The 23642-nt window shown below is 33.8% G+C and overlaps 1 protein-coding gene across 1 annotated transcript; it reads left to right on the top strand.

Annotated features, from left to right (window-relative positions):
- Positions 1-267: 267 nt before the first annotated feature.
- On the top strand, positions 268-8624 carry LOC133190315 (protein artichoke-like). Its single transcript, XM_061325866.1, has 4 exons — positions 268-1273; positions 5032-6854; positions 6961-7076; positions 7183-8624. The coding sequence occupies exons 1-4, from the start codon at positions 961-963 to the stop codon at positions 7931-7933; spliced, it is 3003 nt and encodes a 1000-aa protein (XP_061181850.1). The 5' UTR covers positions 268-960; the 3' UTR covers positions 7934-8624.
- Positions 8625-23642: the final 15018 nt, after the last annotated feature.

Below are 23642 nucleotides of genomic sequence, written 5' to 3'. Positions count from 1 at the left end.
ACAGATTAGAATTGAGCCACAACTTTTGACATCCTCATGTTTGAATAAATATAAGTGTATGGGAATCGGTGTTATGTGTTTTAAAATGATACGATTTTTTTCTGTTTCTCTCGGCAAAGAGTAAACACTGCGATTTCAAGGCCATTCAGCCGAAAATAATAGAGGTTGGCTCTTGACCCATAGAACATTGGAAGATAAATTTACCTTGGTTAGTATATATAAAGCAGACAATCGTTAGGTAAATTTGATTACGATTTTGTAAACACATATTACGTTATGAACACGATTAAAGTCGTACCCCCAAGACAGATAAGGACTGTGAATACACTACAATGGGCAGAAAATAAAGTGTCCTGTTTCCCCCCTTGTTTTCCCGCCATCAGATTATCCGGTACCCTAGTAAGTGACGAGGTTTGTCACCAACTAGTGTCATAAAAGTTTCTTATCGTCTGAACACGCCGTGTTCGACAGAGTTATGGATTTCTTATCAGCGATGCGACATGAACGATTAGAACAGGTCTTCAATTTATTTTTCTGAATGTAGGTAAAAATCAGCTCTGGTTTTATCAATGTATATGCGTACGCAGGGGCAATCAAGCGTGTAGACGATTTTGATTGACATTATAGGTCTTTTTAATTCCAGCCAAGCCGCATTACAATTAGTCCGCGAAACGAAAAGAGGGCCGACACTTCCGAAATACAACAAATGCTCGCTTGCGTTCGAGTGAACGGTTGTTGATGAATGAAAGCCGTAGTAGGTTTAATTTTGTTTTATAAATCCTAGGCTATTGTCTAACATGCGCTTTAACGGTGGATATATATAACATGGAGTAGCAAAGTCTTACGGCCTAATTTGACTGCAACTTGGATCGAAGAAACAGCATATAAGCAATTTTCAATGTTAAACCCTTAGCGAAAAAAACTTTGCAAAAGGAAGACATCACAACAAACTTGTAGACTATGGGTTACCTGCTGACTCTTACATGTTTGATTTCGTTGGATATTTTCTGTAACTTTGTGCATGGTTTTAGTACCTATCCACGACGATATAACAGGGGCTTAGATGGAGGGGGCACCTGTCCTAGTCAATGTAGGTGTATGGACCTAAATCTGCGGGGGACTCGGGATGTTCTCGACGCCGTAGAGGGTGGGAGCAGGTGGTCTGCTAAAGGATTTGAGGAGCTAACTCAAATGATGAGCGATGCCCCCGCCAACACGGGACGAACTATGGTGTGTCAGGGTCTTAGACGACTGCCCTCTCCGATACCCACAGGTAAATTAACAATAATTATCATCAATTCATTCTACATTCTTATATGTGAGTGTTGCCAATAACCTCTTAAGTACTTTTTGATAGCAAGTACAATGCAATTGTTAGGTGCCAATGTCTCGAGTTGAGTATATCGTTTACGTGTTATAATCTATCTGGAGACTTTGATAGTTAGTGACATTTGGAAATCCCATGCATGCACACGATTGTGACCAATATGTGTTTCCTACCAATTTATTATTCTGACCTATATGTAATTCACACCGATGTGATTATGCAAATAAGAACATTTTTATTACGATAAATTAAACCGTAAACGCTTAAATGTCGATCCTAGGTTAGCACAGCGAGCTTTCGTTATTGAGGAAGGACAGCGATTAGTTTAGAGGGGGAGACATGCATTTGCAGTTTGATGTAATCTTGATATTAGAATATCAATTAAACTCTTCTGGTGCGATTTAGCGTGCTAATCCTTTTTGAATTCTTCTTCCACAAATTACATTTCAATGGATACGGAACTGCAAAATTGAACATAGGGCACAAAGTCCATACCTCCACAACTGGGATACGGGACCAAGGTAATCCTGCCGTCGCGCAATTTGTATCTCACAATGTTCGAAATATTATAAACCTGTCTGACGATGTTTCTGTTGTCACTTTACAACATGTAAAACTAAATTCTATCCCTGCTGCTCTGGTATGGGCGACAATCAGAGTGTCTATTTTGGATAAAGTGACACGAATTTTAACGTCCATCACATTTAATTTGATTTCAGTTGTCGGTCTTATTACCAAATTCATTATTCTGGATCAGAAGACGACGATTTAAAATTTACGAAAGATAGTTTAATACCCATTTATTGTCTAGACAGACTTTAATGAGTTAATTTGGCAATTTTCGCACCTGTGGACCCTTCCTTGGATACACTCGATATTTCCTGATGCATTTGGTATGGTTTTAATTAACACATAAACTTTATCAATTATAACGATTTGCGTTATTATTATCCTTTCATACCAGCAACAAAGAGTTTAGAAAAAGGTGTGTTGAAAATATTAAAACAGGAACATTAATTCATAGGGCTGTTTTTATTTCATTTAATTTCTAAACTAATTTTTCCCACCTGTTGCTTGTGGGAAATGTCTTTTAATTGAAAACCGTGGAACAGGTCCCATTGTGCAGCAAAATCCTGTAAAAGAGTCAATTCGCTTTCAACATCTGTTCATCTTTTATCGTAAATCATTAAATAGAAGAAATCTCTTTAAAGCATTTAAATAAACTTTATGTGTTCAAAACAGCAACTGGTAAACACGAATATCGGGGTCCGCAAACCTTTTCACGGATCAGCCCGAGAGAAAAAAGAGGAGAAAAAAATCGCATTAACCGCAAAGACAAAATTATTTCAGCCTTTAAAAAAGATATACGTCCTTTGTTGACCCCTACCTACATCATGTTTTCTAAATAAGATCTGAGGGAATCGTTTTCTCAATGGGAGAAACCAGAGAAAATTTTAAAGATGTTTACTACGGTTGTATTAGAGATGGTAGAATGAGCGCAAACTCGGAGAAGGCTAACACTTTATGAGGCTCTTTAACCCCATGTCTGATGTGTGGCCTCCAAAATTTCGTGCTTTGCACGACATGGTCGTCCTGTATGATCGAGTTAAATTTCAAGTTAAATTTTTAGTATACCTGTATATCTCTCATTGTGCCGTGGTCAAGAAGCAGTATAAATCTGTATCACCTAAAACCTTTGAAGAGTTGGTCATTCAAGTCACCCTGGTATTTATGAAGCCAACTTGAACAAGCAGAAAGACAAACAAATGATAATCTAAGTTGACAAAAAGGTCAACATTTGGCAAGTGGTCAAGCAGGTTCTAAATAGAAAGGGTCCTTTAGATTATTTTATTAACCAATATCATTTTATCATTTTTAATATAAAGAAAGAGCTCTTCATATTTCATACGTTTTAATAATGTTAAGAAATCTTAGCTTTTGATAAGTTTCTGATTGAAATAGGTACCGTTCATGTAGGCTACTTTTTAAATGCAAATGCAGTTAATCTGCTTTAAACCCATCTATAGAGCCTAAAGGTTGTATATTATATCGTAAAAAAATCATTCATTGAGAAAAAAAATATGTCAGGTGTCTTCCGCACAGGTAAAGCTATACCTTTAAAACATAGTTTGTATGAGAGAGAGCAAAGACGGGCTCAAAATCTGAATCAACAAGGGTTTGGTTCTCGGGTATAGATGAATAATCTCTTTAAACCTTAATTTATAATCGTGCGTTCTCTGTCAATATTCTTCTAAACAGGTTTTAAATCCAATATAGGTCAGAGAGAAAAAATCAATAAGACCTCAAAAGATAAGTCCACAAAACATCGTCGGGAAAAAAAAAACAAAGTGAAATTTATGAATGAATTTACCTTCAGATCATTGCGTGCCCATACTTATCAATGGACATGGTATATATTTTTTTCCGTAAGCGAAAATAGAGTTATTGATAATCAGTTTTAATTGCAAGAATTTCAAAAAGAAGCCAGAATGGAAAAAAAGATTTAAGTTTACTTAGTCAAAATTAATGTAAGGAATGGTGTATACAGATTTCATGAGGTCGACTTTTTCAATAACAGATAATAAAATTTGAGCGAACCGCTCCCGCTGTAAAGTAGACCATTGCAATCTGTTTAGAACAAAAGTAAGCCGAAAAAGTTAGATTTCTTAACAAATAATCGGAAATGTGCAACAAAACGCGTTCAACGATTAATAAGATGAAAAGCGCGACTCCTTCCTAATCCACGGATTAGACCTTCTTTAGCATTGTTGTAGGGTACATGTACAAGTATGTGTATGTTCATTTTGCCAGAAATGGGTCAAAGAATACAGTTAAAAAGTACGTTTAGTATAATCACCTGGAATCGTTTCTTCGATATGCCGGTAACTGGTTTGGAATTGAGTGTCAAATAAAGTTTGAAGATGTGATTAGGAATACTTGTAATTCACATTTAATTTAAAGGTCTGTCCAAAATGTACAATTCACGTTTTCGCCAATAATTTCATATTTTTTGTCTACATTTAGGCAAAAGGAAATTAAAAGAACAAAATCACTTTTAGTATAAGTACAATTTCGTTAGTGTAATTAAACAACGAAAGCTTGATTAAAAAAATGATAAATAAAAATCTGCACAATTCAGATGTCAAGTGACATAAACTCTTTGAGCGTGAAACAGTCCGTATTTCGAACCCGATAATTTGGGACCTTCCGCTGTTATGTAACATCTTTCCGCGCGCCTTTTAGCCGCCGGTCTCCTGTACAACGTAATGAATACACCTTCACCAAGTCAAACAAAACGTGATCTTTACACCATTACATAACTCTATACCATGTGAGTCTAGCACTTACAGAGCACAGACGCCCTCAAATAGTTGACAAGGGTCATTAGTTACTGACTTTAGATCTTTTTCATTTTCTAGATATTTTTTTTTTTTACATCTTTTTGATAGTAATTATAATAAGAGAACACAAATGGCTATCTGTTAGCATTAAAACATAATTAAAATGCTGTAAAATAATAAAATTTGATATGCATATGACCAGACATAATATGAGAAAATTAGGTTTAACAGGAGATTTAAGAAACTTATTATATAATCTAAGTTAACTTTAATAAAGATATAAAAGACGCATCGCAATAACAAAAAGCAAGAGTTATAATATTTTTGACTAAAAGAATTAAAATTCTTTTTTGTACATTTCAGACATAACGAAGCTAACAATTTATGGCGATAGTAGTTCCGGTATACCGGAAACTGTGGCAGACCAGCCTCGCGGCGACATCCAAAGGATCCCGCTGATATCCGACACCCAGATACGTTACATAGAAACCAACTCCTTCCGGGACAACACGGAAATGAAAGAACTCACGATGTCCGGAAACAACGTCGGAATCCTCTACCCATACACCTTCCAACATTTACGGTCTTTAGAGGTCCTTAACTTTCCAAACAATAATGTGCGCCACCTATCGGCAGCTGTTTTCACAGGTCTCACTTTATTAAAACAGCTGCAGTTATCTGACAATATGTTCCAATTTCTACCGAGCACTGTATTCGATGATTTACAGGAACTTAGGATTTTGAATTTGAATGGCAATAAAATTAGATATATACAAAGAAATCTCTTTGCGCCATTGAGGAAGCTAGAAATCTTGGACCTTTCCAGAAACAACATCACTGATTTATTTGATGACGTCTTTACCACTAACGTTGATATTAAAGAATTATTACTGAATGGAAATCGTCTCAGGAAAATCCGCGCCAAATGGTTTGAGAACTTATCCAACTTACGAAGTTTATCACTACGAGGTAACGTTATAAAGTCGATCGAATCTCGCACATTCACAAATCTTTTCAACTTGGAAGAACTCTTACTTTCTGCAAATCACATAAGCGAAGTCAAGGATAATGCATTTGAAAGTTTAAGAGACTTGAAAATTCTCGATTTGGCCACCAACGACATAACGGACATACCAAAAATGTCATTTTTCCAACTCGAAAGTTTAGAAGAAATGTACCTGGGCGGAAACAAACTACAGACAGTGAAGAACTATACATTTTATCATATAAAATTCCTGAAAACATTAGACATTTCACGGAATCTTATTGAAACTATAGAATACGGTTCTTTTCACCAATTGCGCCATATTCAAGAACTTGATCTGTCCCATAATAAATTGAGAAAAATTGAAAAAGATTTGGTTTTGGGAATGGAGGAGCTCAGAGAAATTAATTTGGAGCATAACTTTATCAGTGACATTGAAGGTGAAGCTTTTAAAACCGCCACAGACTTACTGTCGTCCAAGGTTTCCGTCCTTGATCTCCAAGGCAACGATCTACGGAAGATAGGAGCGGAAAGTTTCAAGGGGCTTCCTCAATTAAAATCTCTTGACATGGGAAATAATAAATTAAGACGAGTGCATAGTATGGCTTTCGCTAGTTTGGGCAATTTAAGAAAACTAACTCTCAGTAACAACAAATTAAAAAATGTCAATAATGGTTTATTTTCAAACCTCGTGCGGCTACAGGAACTCGATCTGTCCACTAATAAGTTCCAATCAGTGCCATCAAATGCTTTCAGCGGCCTGGTCGACCTTGAAGATCTAAACATCGCACACAACAGCATTCACGATCTGTCTGACAATGCCCTGCGTCCCCTTCGTCACTTGGCCCTCCTTAATATGAAAGGGAATAAACTGCTTAACTTTAATTTCACGTGGATATCGAACCTTCCTCAATTGTCCAGTGTCGACCTCTCCTCTAATTACTTGTTTTGGATAGATGTCCCTGAAAGTGTCAAACTAAGCCTCAAGGAACTCTCGATCGCTAATAACAACCTTAAAACGGTACCTTCCGCTGTAAAAAAGATCCTCTCCCATTCAGCTTTTCTTGACATGACAGGAAACGCAATGGACTGTGATTGTAAGCTAAGATGGCTCCTAGATCCTGGTCTGTCAAGCACTATGCACGTGGATAAAATGGATGAAATTATTTGCAAAACTCCAGACAGACTTCACGGTCGAAAGGTTATTATTTTTCTTTCCTATATTTAAAACCTGTTTTCACTTTAATTAAGCTGTTTTTGCTATATACATGTATCATTGCACATGCATATCTGATTAATTTTTCTAGTTGAAGCATCTTATGGACACCGATTTGGAATGCACAGACTCCGGAAGTCAACAGCACCAATCGTCATTGATGTGCAGCGCTATGACGCTTCAACAGAAATCTTCAATGTCACCTAGGTAATCTACTGCAAAGAATATTTACTTCTGATATTCTGAGTTAAGTATTTTTAGATTCTAAAAGGTATATTGTGTACAACTTATTTTTTTAAAATTGACATTACAGGCTTGGAAATAAACTTTCCATTCGACGACATGCCACAGTGTTTGACAGCAATCGTCAACCAGTAGCTAACGGTATCGTTATTGCAAACGGCTGGATTTTGACGGTAGGGACGGCTGTGGAGTCGGAGGCACAGTCCACGATTAACGCTAGGTTTAGCGTAAGGATAGGTCGTGGGAAGAAACCAGTACGCATCATCAGTATCCTTTCTCACCCATTAGTACCTATGAAGATGCAGCAGTATAACGTGGCACTGATTCGGTATTCAACCGGTAAAAGAAAAGAAAATATCGATTATCCATGCTTTTTAACGCAAAATCAATACGACTCTGTCTCCAAAATAATACAAAAAGTGTCTTTCACCACTAGACTTACCACAAAGCGGCGGTACGCCAAACTAAAACCAAAGAAAGGACGATTATCGAGAACATGCTTTAGCGAGAAGTTTATCTGCTCAAAAGTGAAAGCAGGTAAGAAAAAGAAAAACGAGAGCATGCTAATCGATGGGTCGCCTTTGTACCTAGGGCGTCCGGGTGATTCAAAAATGGCTGGGTTAGGAGTTTACATGAAGACTACTAATGAGTTTGAATATGCTTTTTTGCCTATTTGGTCAGTTTCTGACTGGATAGGGACAGTAATAAAAGAATTTGACTCGAAATGTACAGTGGACAAAAGAAGTGCAAAATGTGAAAACCTTAAGCTACCTTCGATAGAAGATATGATTATGGAACTCCAACCTATGGAAGAGCATTAATACATGTGACGTCAGTCATTCCCTCCACTAACTGCAAAGAATGAAATCCGTCATATCATTAAATTATCGCCAATTCAATCATGATCATTCACTTTATATTCACTTGCCTCCTATACGCATTGGACATAATATTTATATGTGATTTTGGTTCCTTCCATTTTTGTACTTGTCTCAGTCACGTGATTACGCCCCGTAAGATGGCGCTTTGTAATTTCAGTGGTTGTTATTTTCTAACTTATTTTACAGTAATTTTGATGTTCATCTTATTATGTTTGTTAGACTCAAAAGTCTAACTATTTCATATGACTGAATTTTGTCAGACATATTTATAAATATTTGTCATAGAGGTATTTCTGCAATAGTTAGAATGATTAAGATTTTTTTTTTTCGAATGACTGGTGTGCATTGTAAATATTCATGGTGTTCATTAATTTTATTTAATTTATGGTATCATTTTAGTTGAATGTTGTTTTTGCTATCAGCATAAATCATTTCATTTTTTTAAATGTAAATATCAGTTTGATTCATATTTTCTCAATTTAAGAGTTCATTCATTTAGACTTTGCATTTGTTACCTACATGTACATGTAGCATCATAAATCAAGTCATTATTTTATTTTTTACAAATATCAGAATGTTCAGATCTTTGACATTTTATATTTTGTTAATAAAAATTGTTGAGCTGTTTTAAGTCTACTTTTAGTTATATCTGCACACTTGAAAGACAGGTACTGTAAGAAATAGATTTCACCTAAATTGAATTAAAAAAAAAATCCGCTGAGAGCAAAAAAGCAAACTTAAAACTAGTCCATACGTAAGGTAGCTTACAATTTTAATAGTTATTATATTTGGGGACTATGCATTGCATTTAAAATAATATATAGTTCATATTCTCTTAGATTAAGGTTATAAATGAATTTTTTAAAAGAAAAACTAGGAGAGAAAAAAACTCGTTCAAAATACGCAGTAAATGACTCATTCAAAAATGGATAAATCTATGTAAAAAATAAATGAAGAATGTATTTGACATTAGTGGGAGTTTTTAAGAAATGCAATACATATACAAGGAAAAAAAATGGGAATGACATCATCAAGTAAACATAGTAATCTATAACAACACAGTCAAATCTAGTTGATATATACTTCTTTTAGGGTAAAAAAAATAAAAAGTGCATCAATCTAGCTTAGCACATTTATTTAAAACAAATTTAAGAACAAGAGATTCATGAATTGTACTCTTTTCCGTAATCATATTAAATGTATGTCAGAGTAACACATTTAAACAAAGTCGTATTTTGAGAGGCTAATATATACATGTAATTCAGATTGTTTTCCAAAAATAACTTTTTTCATCGTAAAGGATATATATTACATAAAAAATACAAATATTGTCCCAGCATTAAGTGGCAGAAGGAAATTGATTCCCACATTAACATTTATACACTTGTTTTTACTTATTATGAAACAGTTGTAGTCTAACGCTAAATCTTCAAATTAAATACAGTGGCCCTTTATTTGTAGGCCTCGAGAATCTTTGATAGGCAGGTGAAGATACGCAAGCTTAATTTTAAGATTTCGAAGCAGAACACACCGATGACAGCAACCTAGTGGCAGGGCGCTCGCTTCGTGATCAGGAGGCCCGGGTTCGATTCTCGTTCGCCGCACCGCGTCAAACCAAAGACGTAAACATAGGGAGGTCTGGGTTCGATTCTCGTTCGTCGCGCTGCGTCAAACCAAAGACGTAAACATAGGGAGGTCTGGGTTCGATTCTCGTTCGTCGCGCCGCGTCAAACCAAAGACGTAAACATAGGGAGGTCTGGGTTCGATTCTCGTTCGTCGCGCCGGGCGTCAAACCAAAGATGTAAACATAGGTAGTGGCTGTTCCTCCGCCAAGCGCCTGGGTCTTCCGGATGAAACCTTAGAAATTGAGGTCCCGTGTCACGGTAGGCGTTGGCACGATAAAGAGCCTTCACTGGCCCAATGGCCAGAGTGTCGAGTATAGGTCTAAATTTGAAGCCCTTCACCGGCATAGGTGACGTCTCTATATGAGTGAAAAATTCTCGAATGGGACGTTAAACAACATACAATCAATCAATCAATCAGAGCAGAACACGCTTTCTTTATATTAAAATGAGTTTAAACCCCAGCACTCAACTCTGAACGGTTAACACGGTTAAGTAATGATTATATGCCGAATACAGTTCTACATTAAAATAAAAAAAAAAATCAAACTGTTTTAGGCCCGCGAGGACTAAAACTCGTCCGATAATTTTACATGTTGAAACTATATAAAGCATATATCTTAATTACTTTAAACATAGCCATTTGAAATGTTCAAAAGTTGCCTAAAAGAGTCCTATACATGTGAGTAAATAAGAAGCAAAAATTCACTGCAGTAGTCTGATAATATACGAGTACTTCCTGATTGTTTTGCGTTATTATTGGATTCTTACAGGTGAATATTTGGACAATGAGAACAATAACATTGTGTTTTTTTTATATGTCACTGGATACTATACAGACATCAAACTTGTTATTTCAGACGTTGGTTTATCGAGCTCTATTTTTTAAAGAATACTCTTACTGCATCTGATATAACTTGTACATCTGCTAGTTCCTCGTGACCTTTACTTTCACTTTGCTATTTGGACTAGCTTTATACCCTCTTTCATTTATCTAAACTACCCATATTTGTGAGCGTTAAAAGTAGTCTAGTTGCAGAAGTTAGAGGCTCAAAGAATCAATCTGCAAGAAGACGTACGCGTATAGCACATGTAAAGAACTTCTGTAGACTGTAAACAATAGTTGATGCTGAGTTTTACATTGAATCTTTAATATCACACAACATGTACTTCTATCACTTATCACTGAAAACTGGAAATAAACTACAACTTTTATCATGTACATGTACAAGTGACATGACCTCGGCTCCTTATACCCAAATGTACCTCTTTGTCTTTGAACAAACCTTTCTGCTTCTGTGCCCTAACACACTTGTGTATACTAAAAATATTTTGAACTACATACAAATCTACATCTATCATTCAAACAAGTTCTCACCGTACAATAGACCAGGTTTTAAATGTAACTAGGACACGTCTACCACCTTCAAGCCACTTTATTTTACTACTTAGCTATTCAAAATCTTATCACCAATGTCTCTTTCCCACCGAGCAACTCTTAGGACACTTTAGACATTTTAGCCACCGCTCTACCATAAAGTTGTCTCTACTGTTTACGAATACCTATAATAACTAAGCTTCTTCTACCTTTGAGCTAGCTAGTCTTATCGTTAAAAAGGAATATCTGTATTTATAACTAGGTTCGTAAACTAAATAACGAAGTACTTTTCTATCATCAATTTGTCTACTGCCTAAATCTGCTTTGGCTAGTTACAGTTGATACAATGTGAGGCTTCTGACAAATGTAGCCATTTAGGTAAACATACTTTGTTTTTCTTTGCACTGACAGCTTCATATAAATTTATCATAACTTGTTAAGTACTAAAAAGCTTTTTTTTTCAATGCATTTACTTTGAAATGCAAACATTTAAAAAGTCGCATGGTGAATAAACTTAACGTTTTCTTTATATGCACAAGAAATGCGCCGAAACGGAAGTTCAACCTTTCCCTTTAGAGTAAAGCTTATTCGTTCAGGCCATCTTTGAAAAAAAAAAATGTTTGTTTGCCCTCTCCCGACCGACTGGCTAAAAATGGCCAGACTGAAAACTTTTCTTCACCTCCACGAAACGGATTTTTTTTTCTTTTTATTCCTGACATTTCTCATCCCATCAACATATATGTTGACATTTTCGAGGGAAAAAAGAATTCCCACCTACCTACCGACCCAATTTTTTTTACCCTGAGTTGGGAGAGGGCAAACATTATTTTAAAGATGACCTCAATGGTGTTTCGAGTAAGTCTAACTTGCACATAAGTTTACTCGTTCATTAGGTAAAGATATATTTGACTGTTCTCTACATTATATGCCACTACTTAGGCCACAAGTATGACATATGAATATTATACTTCCCAATCACTTCCTTTAAAAGAAATATTTGTTTACTAGGCCATCTTTAAAATAATGTTTGTTTGCCCTATCCCGACTCAGGGTAAAAAATTGGGTCGGTAGGTAGGTGGGAAATCTTTTTTTTTCCTCGAAAATGTCAGCATACATGTTGATGGGATGAGAAAAGTCAGGAATAAAAAGAAAAAAAAATTATCGTTTCATGGAGGTTAAGAAAAGTTTTCAGTCGGGCCATTTTTAGCCAGTCGGTCGGGAGAGGGCAAACAAACAATTTTTTTAAGATGACCCTACTTGTGCGAATATTGATTTCAAGCAGTCACTTTACTACTAAGCTATTTGTATCATAGACAACCACTGTACTTCGTACCAAAGACCTCTCTACAACTAAGCTATATCACTAACCTAACTCTTACTTACAGGAAACTTTTAAACCAGTAAATTTAACCACTAAGTAAACACTTACTTGCAAGGCACTTCTCTACTACTCAGCTTTACTACTAAGCTTGCTTTTTAAATTTAACTTACAGGAGATTTTTCTTCTACTAAGCTTAACTAATAAGCTAGCTCTTTTAGTGCAGGAAACTTGTCTACGAGTAAGTTTAACAACTAAGCTACCTCTTCCACTTACTGGAGACTTTTCCACTAAGCTAACTCTTCCACTTACTGGAGACTTTTCCACTAAGCTAACTCTTTTACTCACAGGAAATTTCTCTATCACTAAGCTTAACCACTAAGCTAGCTCTTTTACTTACAAGAGACTTATCTAATAAAGATGTTATACTTTTTATATACTTAGAATTCAACTATCACTACAGTACTTGATTTTTACTTAAGACATTAGAAAAATCTGTCGTAAAGTTAGAATACGAACAAAAAAATGTGCTTAGACATGGATTATTTTTCCTTTATAATGTCATATTATAGAGCAATATATATTTCAAAGTGTTCTTAGCATTCTTATGACCTCTTGTACATGTAGCAGTTATTAAATTATGATTTGTGCAGATTGATTAGGCAAACATTTTTTATATGTCGGTCTCGGAACCGTTTTAACAAGGTCACCTAATCGAGGAAATAGCAGAAGATTAGACATGTATGTATTAAAGTAGCTATGAAAATATTTCAAACCTAATAAAGATTAATATACGGTGTGAAATTTTGTGATCTTTTAAACGTAAAAAGTAAAAATTACAGTTGTAAACAAGTTTTTTTTTAAAAGGCACTGACGAAAATTATCCATGATAGCAACATTTTCATGATCTATTAATGTATGAATTAATTAATTGGTCGTAGTCACAGCATCTAAGACACATAATATTTATATGCCTCTCTTTACTAAAGCTTAACCAAATGTTGTTTTTGGCTGAAAGAAATGAAAACATTTTATATCTAGTGTGAAATAAGAAAAAAAAAAAAAGAATGAGCAGGTAGTATTGATTAAGTTTTCTTTTCTTCTATGGAACGATGACAACAATTAATAAATTTTGTAGTAATTTTCATACTTCAACGAAAATCAAATTTATAAAAGATCAGTCTTAGAGAGTAGCTAAGAACCGTTTGTTGCACCCCTGCCTACACAAGATAAAAGAGATAAATCAAACCATAGTGTTGCAATTATGCTATGAGAATCATTAAGATTTTTTTTATACCGCTATACTTAATAACCGACTTCCTGAAGCATCAATTGCTTATGTTCTTATGTTCTACATTCATTGAAAAAAAGCCAATTACATGTAAACCTTGGCTGAGAAAACTTTATTAATCCCTACCTATTTATTGAGAATATGCAGTCTTAAACATTAATTAAACAATATTAAACCTTGCGATGTGAACCTCTTAAATTGATATCGTTTCTTTCGCGTCATTTGCACAAATGTTATTGTCGATTGCAGAAAAAAGTAATTAATGCTAATGGAAGCTTCCATCCTTGACATAGGTTCGGAAAACATTAAGACTTAATCAAACACACATCTTATGTAAAACGCAGAGTAACCGCACAGATAATCGACTGGGTGTTGGCCCTATTGAACATACTGTAAAAGTAATGCCTAATTATTTCAACTTTTGTTACAAATGTACTTTCCCGTGATGAAATTAAATATTTGCTAATTCTGAGATGCTTTTTGAGTATCTAGCATACATTATTTTTTGTGCATATCTTAAAATATTTATTTTGATTTTAAATAGTTTTGTGTTATGTTGTCTCTCAGCGGTGCAGTATTAATTAAACAATGTCAATATTTGATGCAAAGGGACTTTCATATCACCGATACGTATTTGTTTTATACTTGAATCCATTCATATACTTCCACTGTTAAGGATACTTGACGATACTTAATCTTCTTTCTCTTGTTGAATTGAAACTTTAATCAAGATAGGCCTACATTAACTATGGTCTATTTCTCTCATTTCTACACGCCCTCCATAAATTTGTACTTTATAAGTTCTTACCCATTTTACGAAAAATAAATCTGTTAATGCATTAATATGGGTAGATAAACAACATAATATTCCAGTCGGTCGTCTTTAAATCATTATTCATAAGTTATACTCAATGGACAACTGAACCCTGAGAAATATTTACAACTTAATTCAAAATAAAGTGTTTTTTCCACAGATTAAAAAAATCCTGTTGATATTTTTTTATATACATGTATAACAAGTTTGCATTTAATAAAAATTACATTTGGTTGAGCTTGTTTTCGAAGAGAAATGTACATATTGTATATAACACTCTCCATGATGATGGTCTATATCTCAGCAAAATACTCCTCAGTGAATATATTTTTGAAATCATGTAGTTTTTCAATGACAACAGTCATTTCATTTTTCTCTAAGATATCTGATATCATGTCCTTCAAGATAATTGAACCGCAGTTATAACAGTTTATTTTATCTAGAAAAGATTTCATTTCCTTACTGATTTGATATGCAAGAGCATGCTTTGAGTACGATCAATTTTTAAACCGAGACAAGGTACTGACAAATAAGTTGATGATACAAGGATTTCAACATCCCCGTGTAAAGCCAGATATTCTCATATTCTATTGTATTTGAAATGATATTGTTTGTAGATACAACCTAGCATTATTTGTATTTTATCTGACATGTTTGATACCATCTGTTAGGACATTGACTTTTATACTAAATTTTACTACGGAGTCCGCCGTATACCTGATTTATACAAGAGGTTCACGGCAGTTGTGACAGGTCAACAGTCATAGTTTTATAGTACAGTTGAACTTCGGTATCTCGAAGACGGGTATCTCGAATACCATGGATATGTCGAAGTCATTTTGAAGTCCCAACTACTTACTCCTTAAGTATTTTACCCTGGATATCTCGAATACTCTCGAAGTATTTTCTCGGTCCCTTTGAGTTCGAGATAACGAGATTTGACTTGTATTTTAAAATGATTAAATTTAGTCTATTGTATTACAGATGTCAGATATAACTTACACTCTTTATAAGTTCCTTTTCCGGCTTTGCTTTGATCCCAAATCATTTACTTAAATATCTGTTTAGAACGGACTAATGATCAACTCAAGCGTCTCAACAAAAAATGTCACATACCTGTATTAAACTGTTAGTAGTTTAATATATAATCAATGTATCTGCAAACTTTTTTTCATTATCCCATTTGAACATCATTGCAAAGATAATAATGTATAACTTTATTTGTCACATACATAGTTCATATAAATTGCTAGTATACATGGCTTAACATATTAAGATGTAAATTGTTGACCTATGACACTGATACAACCAATGATAATCCTGTGATGTATAATTTATCTTTATTCATAGTATTGCTGTAAAAATCGCAGTTTCCATAAAATGTACATGATATTATTGTAACATCATTTGTCTTTAAAAGAATGTTAAATCTGTGTGTTAACGTTTCATAAAAAGAAAGCTTGATTTTTGTAGGACATCAGCTTTCGAAGGAAGAAAAAAAAATCATTTTATTCAAAGCATGAAATTTATGTACAACTATATTTGCATGGAAGCTTCAAATAAACAGATTCATTCAGATTTGATATCATAAAGAGCACTGTTGCAACCACTATTGAAATAACAACCACTATTGAAATAATTATTTCAATAGTGGTTGAGAGTGCATTTCAAAACTAAACACTGGTTGTAACCACTATTGAAATAACGTTCAATATTGAAATAATTATTTCAATAGTGGTTGAAAGTGCATTTCAAACCAAAAACTGGTTGAAACCACTATTGAAATAACGTTCAATGTTGAAATAATTATTTCAATAGTGGACGTTATTTCAATAGTCGTTACAACCAGTGTTTAGTTTTGAAATGCACTTTCAACCACTATTGAAATAATTATTTCAATAGTGGTCGTTATTTCAATAGTGGTTGCAACAATTGCAGTAATATTCCACTATCATCTGCATATGGTGTTTATGTCAAGAGTATGTTCCGAGTACGATCAATTTTTAAACCGAGGTTGGCTACTGACTAAAGTTAATTTCACAAGGCTTTCTTCAATGTCGTTTAAAGTCAACATTTTGCAAATTTTCTGGTCGTTATAACAACCTTGTTTGCCAATACAACCATCCGTTTGGTCATGTTTCATACCAATTGGTACATGTAGGCAAAACTTTGATAACAGATTACTCCATTTACCTACTTTATACAGACGAACACGGTCTATAGGGGATGCATACTTCTCTTTGTCACCTGATCCCACCTCTGAGGTTTCCAGCTGTCCGTGTTTTTGCCCTGTTCACGATTCCTTTTATTTACAGGATTCATGAGATTGATCAGTGGTCATTATCTTCAACTTTTTCATTGAAGCCAAAAAAGATTAATCCATTTTTCTTGAACAAAATGACAGAAGATTGGTACGTATATTTGTTTATAGAAGATTCAGAAACAATTACAGTATTCAGAATGCATGCATACAAATGATCACGATATACATTTAAAATATTTTTCTAAAAGAAGAGAGACTGTGAGTGAGTATCTTAGGTATTCTTAAAACTTGAAGAAATTGATTACCAATTTAATATATTGCTCCAAATCATTTTTATTTGAAAATTTGAATTCAGAAAAACTTCAAATGAGAAATGAGACATGTCGTGTATATCACTGCCATTTTTAAAGATGTATTCAGATTTGACCACACCCGGTACTATATGTAATTTTGTTATTTGAGACTTTTCCAAATGAAAAACAAGCTCTACTTAAATATCAGACTATTTGTAATAAACCTGATGTCTTTGAAAGATAATTGAAATGACTTGTTGTATAACAATACCTTTTATTTGAAAAGAAAATAGCAAAAGATTAGAAATGATTTGTTAAAGTACGAAACATATTTGAACATAATGGTCGTTAACTATGCCTTTGAGACTTTGATTATTTCACTTATAAGAAATTTAATAAAAATGTTGATTAAAAATGACAATTTCAAATTTTCTTAACATTCTGGAAAAAAAAACACAAAGAAGGGTGTGAGGCATTTCATATTTTTACTTTTAATTTAAGTATAATTAAGTATTAAAGAAGGCTAGTATGGACTTGTAGTAAATTCTTAATATCAAATTATAGAATTTACCTCTATATTTTGAATACCAAGGTAATCCGCTCATAAAGGTCATAGTGAGTAGACCTAGCATTGATTTTTTTTTTAATTTTATAATATATGTACATGTCTGCTATGTTTCCTAAACTCATACAAATGTAAACGTAACGATAGCTTAACTGATACGCAATCAATTTTCATGATTCAAACAAATTTAAAATAAAAAAATAAAAAAAAGAGTGTTTTCTTCAAATCAAATATTTACCTCAAATTATCCAATAATTTTTTTCAATGCGGTATTAGTCATAAGTACAGGTGTGCAAATTGTGTATTTAAACATCTAAAAGGTCCTGTCGAAGATTACCTGAGAAGTCCCGTGTTCACAGATGCTTTTTTACCCCTCTGATCATTGTTGCAGATGATTGGTGTCGACATACAACTTACAAAACTAGATATCAAATTATATCCATTATCTACAATCGTAACCCTATCACGTAGCTGTTAGAATTACATTTATATTTAATAATCAGATGAAGGGTCACTAAAAAATTTAAATATTGCACTTTATTGCCAAATAACTACATTCAGTTATTTCGGAACAAATTGCCTGAAATATCAGATTTAACATTCTTTAACTTGATGACTTATATTCATAACTTTATTATTTTTATAACCTTAAGAATGATCAAATTTCATTAAGTATAAATAGGAAGGTCAATTGGATAGAATATAAGAATTATGAAAACCTTTTATATCATTGAATACTATTTGGGGCGTCGTTCTTGGGCTGATTTCTGCAGGGGGACAGATGTGTTTTATCACGCACTAGTGTTTTGTGCCAATTCCCCTGCAGAAGCTAACACCCTGATATACAGTTACACATTTTTCCCCCTTTTTATGTACTTATGTACTGCATATTAGGAAACTTGCCTGAATTACTCTTATCATATATACATTTAATTGCAATCAAGTTCGATTGAAATGTCGAATCGTGTAACATAATGTAAAATTTGCCATGAGAACCTATTCGACCGGACTGTCAATGTAGGTGGCCTACATTTATAGGACTGTTAAAATGAAATTCATTGATAAAAAAAAAATAGAATTAATTACCAAGCTAAGAAATTCCGACATGGTACGCTTTGTACCAGAAAGCTGTCCGTGATGGCGTATGTGTCTTAGTTTCAACCTGGTGCCTTCTATAAGTCATCTCGACATCCTTCCTTAAAGATCATTGCAAACATCTATTATACATCAATGCAAATTTGAAAGTGTTCGGAAAAGGTTTAAATAGGTTAAAAAGTTGAAATTATGATAAAATGAAAATTCAGAATCTGAAGATAAAGAAGGAAGGAAATGTTAATCAAATGGAATTGTATGATTGTGGTGCTTTAGAAAAAGTGAAAAAAAACTATTGAATGAATGCAAGAGGGTCAAAATACCAGTAAATTATATTGCTTTCATCGCAAAACGAAAATAGGATTTAATATCCATTATAAAAGAAATTGATGATTTTTTTGAAGCAACACATTACTATACTAGGATTTTGACAGTTTAACACATGCACACACAAAACGGATAAAAATGTCTTCTTTTGGAGATTTTCAAATGCATTCCTTCTTTAAAGAAATCATCAAATTGATCGATATATATGTGTATTTCGAACATATAAAATGTGTAAATTAGAGACTTCGTTGAAACTGATGAATATACAAATAAATATAACTGACATAATCTGTTCAAACAACCATAAAGGACACTGTAACTGTAATCAATTGTAAAATTCTCAGACGTAAAATGTGTCTTAGTAAGCTAGTTAAAGTTAATGAATTATTCTGAAATGTCTTCAATTAGATTAAATGCATTAAAAGTTACAAATGAATGTAAGTGTCAGGGGGTTCATCAGTGGTTAGACCCATCTGAGAATCAATTAATTTCCCCCAAATGAGTCACATGTTCCACCTGCTTCATTCACAATCGTTGCTACTGTTCAACGGAAAATGAATCAGATTTATAACGTCATACAAATTTCCCAACAGCATTGGTACATATTCTTTTAAAGATAATTTACAGTACAGTGTAATACATATACTGTGTTATGTCAGTGGTGTCTCCTTGCAACCCTTCTGATAAATTAAGGGTGTGTTTTATTTCCTTATCTTACAAATGCAAATTACTCTAGTGTATACTATGTTTTCAATTGATATCCTGAAAAGTACGGTAAAAAAAACCCTGAACAAGAGTTTACACAAGGAAAACATTTTTTTTTAGCTGTCAACGATCAAAATTTTAACATAAATAATCCCTATCTTGATTTATTCCATTGTCTGTTCATGATTTGCTATGAATAAAAGTTATTTTCAGATGATTTTTTTAAATCAAAACTTTTCTTAGATTCAACTTACCATAACTGTACTATTAAAAGTATATCCAGTTTAATTAGGAACATACAAACATAAATAAAAGATCAGACTGTCATTTATAGTGTATGCTAATGTCATTCATTTGAAATTTGTAAAGTTTTTATTCAATAAGGCAAAATCAAAAGTCGTAGCTTTTGCATAAATAATATCATTAACGATAGCTAGAATATAAAATCAGTTTAAAATGAATACCAATTTTCTGTGCGTACATCGTAGGTCTTGTTATCTAAAATATATTTTGTAATTATCATTATAATTAACTTGAGAAAAAATATAATTTCACAATTATATTAAAGAGTTTTAGGTTTTAAAACTTGAACAATTTATCGTCTATCCATCAAGAATAATTCCTAGCTACTAAATACCATAATGATTAGACTAATGATAAATAAAAATATACTGTTTAGTAGTTTCATAGGTCCTTTAAGCAAAATTGTGAAAAACTATAGAATTTGGGGGTTCTTATTTTCTCCTAATATTATTGCTTTGGAATACCTGCAATAAGATTTCGGTTGCTGCAAATGTTCAAACTGCGCATGTTCCAATATTTTCAGGCTTAGAAATCACAAACTTTTAACATTCCAAACGAACTTGCAAGGGTATCACTCGAAAGGATGCAATTTATTTTATTTTTTTTTTTTTGTCAGTAAAATGATGCGACTGGAAGGGATGTTAGTTAAGACAGTCCTGCAGATCTATGCATGAACTAATAATAATTTAGCATTTCAGTATCAGGAAAGAAGTCTATATTTAATGTGTATTGTTGAGTGTGTATGTTTTATAGTACTTGGATGAAATAAGGAGATAACGAACAGTAATCAAGCTCAGAAGTCCATTGAAACAATTCAAATCGAAAGAAGAGCTAACACGAACCTCTTAAAACATCAGAGGTGGGATCAGGTGCCATGGAGGAGTAAGCATCCCTGTCGACCGCTCACACCCACCTTGTGCTCATTGTCATGATCGGGCAAACGGAAAAAAATCCGTCTACAGACAATGCAGTGTTTAAATAATGGCCTCGTGGTATCTTTTATTTTAAGTTCACAATCTTTTGGAATTCCCATGGTGCTCATTGCGCCCTGTTATTAGCAGACATATTTTTGTATTCATATAAAGCAGAAATTGCTTAAAAACTTAAACATGAGAAGAAGAAGACAGTAGCTGTGGCCTTCCACTCGACAATTAGATAGATCGCCTACGTATAATCAATGAACAATAGTTACTTCCATTCATACGTTCACTTGATACATCCCAGTGAACTTGAAATAAAAGACACACAGAGTCTGACACATCTGCTTCATATTTGGCTATTGTATTAGAAAAAGACGTTGATCGTAACCTAACAACGAAACTTTATAATAAACGTGATGACTTCAAGTTTTCTATTGTCAACTTCCTTTCTTATTATGTAGCAATATACCCTTATCACCTGCATATGGGGTTTGGGGTTTATATCTCCCAGTTGATTCGATACGCATGCTCCACGTACAAAAAAAATTCTAAAACAAGACAGGCTATTGACAAACAAGTTGATGAAACAAGGATATCAACAGTCTCGTTTAAAATTATCATTTCGCAAGTTCTATGGTCGATACAATGACCTTGAATGAATACAATCTATCATTAAGTCGAATGCTGACTGACGTTTTTCATACTAATTGTTAGACCATTATTTACACACTGAATTGTCTACGGATTTCTCCGTTTGCCCAATCATGACAATGACCACACGGCGGGTGTGACTGTTTGACAGGGGATGCTTACTCCTCCATGCATGGCACCTGATCCCACCTCTTTTGTTTTTGAGAAGACCATGTATGCTCTTCTCCCGATTTGTATTGTTTCGATGGACTTTTGATCTTGATTACTGTTATTTCTATATTTTATATATCGAGTCGACATCTGAATGGAAGTAACTATTGTTAATTGATAATATGCCGTCGATATATCTAAATGTCGAGATGAAGGCCAGGCAACTGTCTTTTTCTCGTGTTTAATTTTTGAATAAATTCTGCTTCATATAAATACAAAAATAGGTCTGCAAGTAACAGGGCGCAATTAGCACCCATGGAAATTCCGACGGATTGTTGGAAGACCCGATCTCCAAAAACTACATAGATATTGTCAATCAGAAACTCAAGCATCTTTTTAATATCAACTTCAGAGTACGTGTGTGTATAATCAGTCTGTTTTTTTTTAACAAAATAATTTTGTAAATGACCAATGACAAGGTAAGTAGATTTAAGAGTTCCATTTTTATTGAAAAAGCAGCTGTCTTTCATGTCAAACTTCAATTTATCATGGGGAATGGTTGTATAAAGGGTTAAAAAGTCATACGTTTTGATATAATTGATTTGGAAAAATTTTGTGATTTCAAATTTTCTAAAAGTTCCTTGGAGTTTTTAAGTATCCACATCTGATTTACACATCTTCTCGAATATATTGTTGTACTACTCTTGAAGTTTCTCTTTCACTGATGTTAATATTTTAGTGAAGTGTAAAAATTGATTGAATGATTGATTGTACGTTGTTTTACGTCCCGTTCGAGAATTTTTCACTCAAATAGAAAGATCACCATACACCGGTGAAGGGCTTCAAATTTAGACCTTTACTCGGCACTCAGGGCCATTGAGCAGTGAGGGTTCTTTATCGTGCCAACGCCTACTGTGACACGAGGCCTCGGTTTTTAAGGTCTCATTCGAAGAAATTGCAACTTTCACTTTAAAGTTGAGGAACAGTTGCTACCTATTTTTTATCGACTTAGGTCAGTCGCGGCCGTGGTTCGAACGCAAGACCTTCCGATCAAGGAGCGAGAGCTCTATCGATTGAGCTATCGCTAATGTGAGGAGTAAACAAAGAGGCTTGGTAGAAAATTTATTGGAACTCGCAATGTATCTTTGTTGGTAAGGATTTTTATGAAGTTTAGGAATCCAGTATAGGTGTGGTTAATATAGAGTTATTGATTATTTGTTTCTTTTATTGATTAATTGATCAAATGATTGATTAATTGATTCATTTATTTCCTTTTACAATTGGCTGATTGATTTGTTGATTGATTGCTATATGCACTTTTACGTCTCTGAACTTTTTTTACCCATATTGAGATATGTCACGTCCTCCTATCCATGAATTACCAGTATGTATACTGTAAATCACTTTTTATTCTCGAGAACTTTACATGTACTTTCGCGTAATTACGCGAGACTGTCTGCTCGCGAAAATTTCCTTCTCGCGTAAATTTTTATTAGCAGAGATTATATAGGACAGTAGTCAGAATTCGTGAAATTTTTGTCTCGCTTATAAATGCCAAATACCCATCTCTCGAAAATAAGGTGTCGCGAATATTTGGTGATCTACAGTATATCATGTGCATGCCAGTGCGGTGACGTTCTTGATTTAGCACTCACTGTGACACCGGGACTCGGTCTTAATGTCTTATCCTAGAGACCCAACATGTTAATATCTAATGTTGGGCACTTTCTGGGTTGATTTCTGGTAATAAAGCAAATAGGTATATTGTATAAAGCATGAAAATTCTGAAACCAGCTGAAAGTACATAAATATAAATTAATTTACGCTCAAACTTGACATGTTCATCGACTAGTATCATCTTTAAATGCAAAGAATTAAAAAAACTATTTCGTTTTTATTACCAATAAATCAGGTAGATTTCCATATCTATATGGACATAAATAATATTGAAAATAAT

Source organism: Saccostrea echinata, unplaced genomic scaffold (assembly GCF_033153115.1).
Source record: "Saccostrea echinata isolate AGI-Se365-2 ecotype Australia unplaced genomic scaffold, CSIRO_AGI_Sech_v1 ptg000001l, whole genome shotgun sequence".
Taxonomy (NCBI): domain Eukaryota; kingdom Metazoa; phylum Mollusca; class Bivalvia; order Ostreida; family Ostreidae; genus Saccostrea; species Saccostrea echinata.
The sequence above is the reverse complement of the archived record's forward strand: the minus strand, read 5'-3'. Positions and strand labels throughout refer to the sequence as shown.

What these genes read in the sequence shown, in the direction of transcription:
- LOC133190315 (XM_061325866.1), top strand. Translation starts at nt 961, where the DNA reads ATGGGTTACCTGCTGACTCTTACATGTTTGATTTCGTTGGATATTTTC. An exon ending in GCCCTCTCCGATACCCACAG is followed by an intron (nt 1,274 to 5,031) that starts GTAAATTAACAA and finishes TGTACATTTCAG; the next exon opens with ACATAACGAAGCTAACAATT. An exon ending in AAATCTTCAATGTCACCTAG is followed by an intron (nt 7,077 to 7,182) that starts GTAATCTACTGC and finishes TTGACATTACAG; the next exon opens with GCTTGGAAATAAACTTTCCA.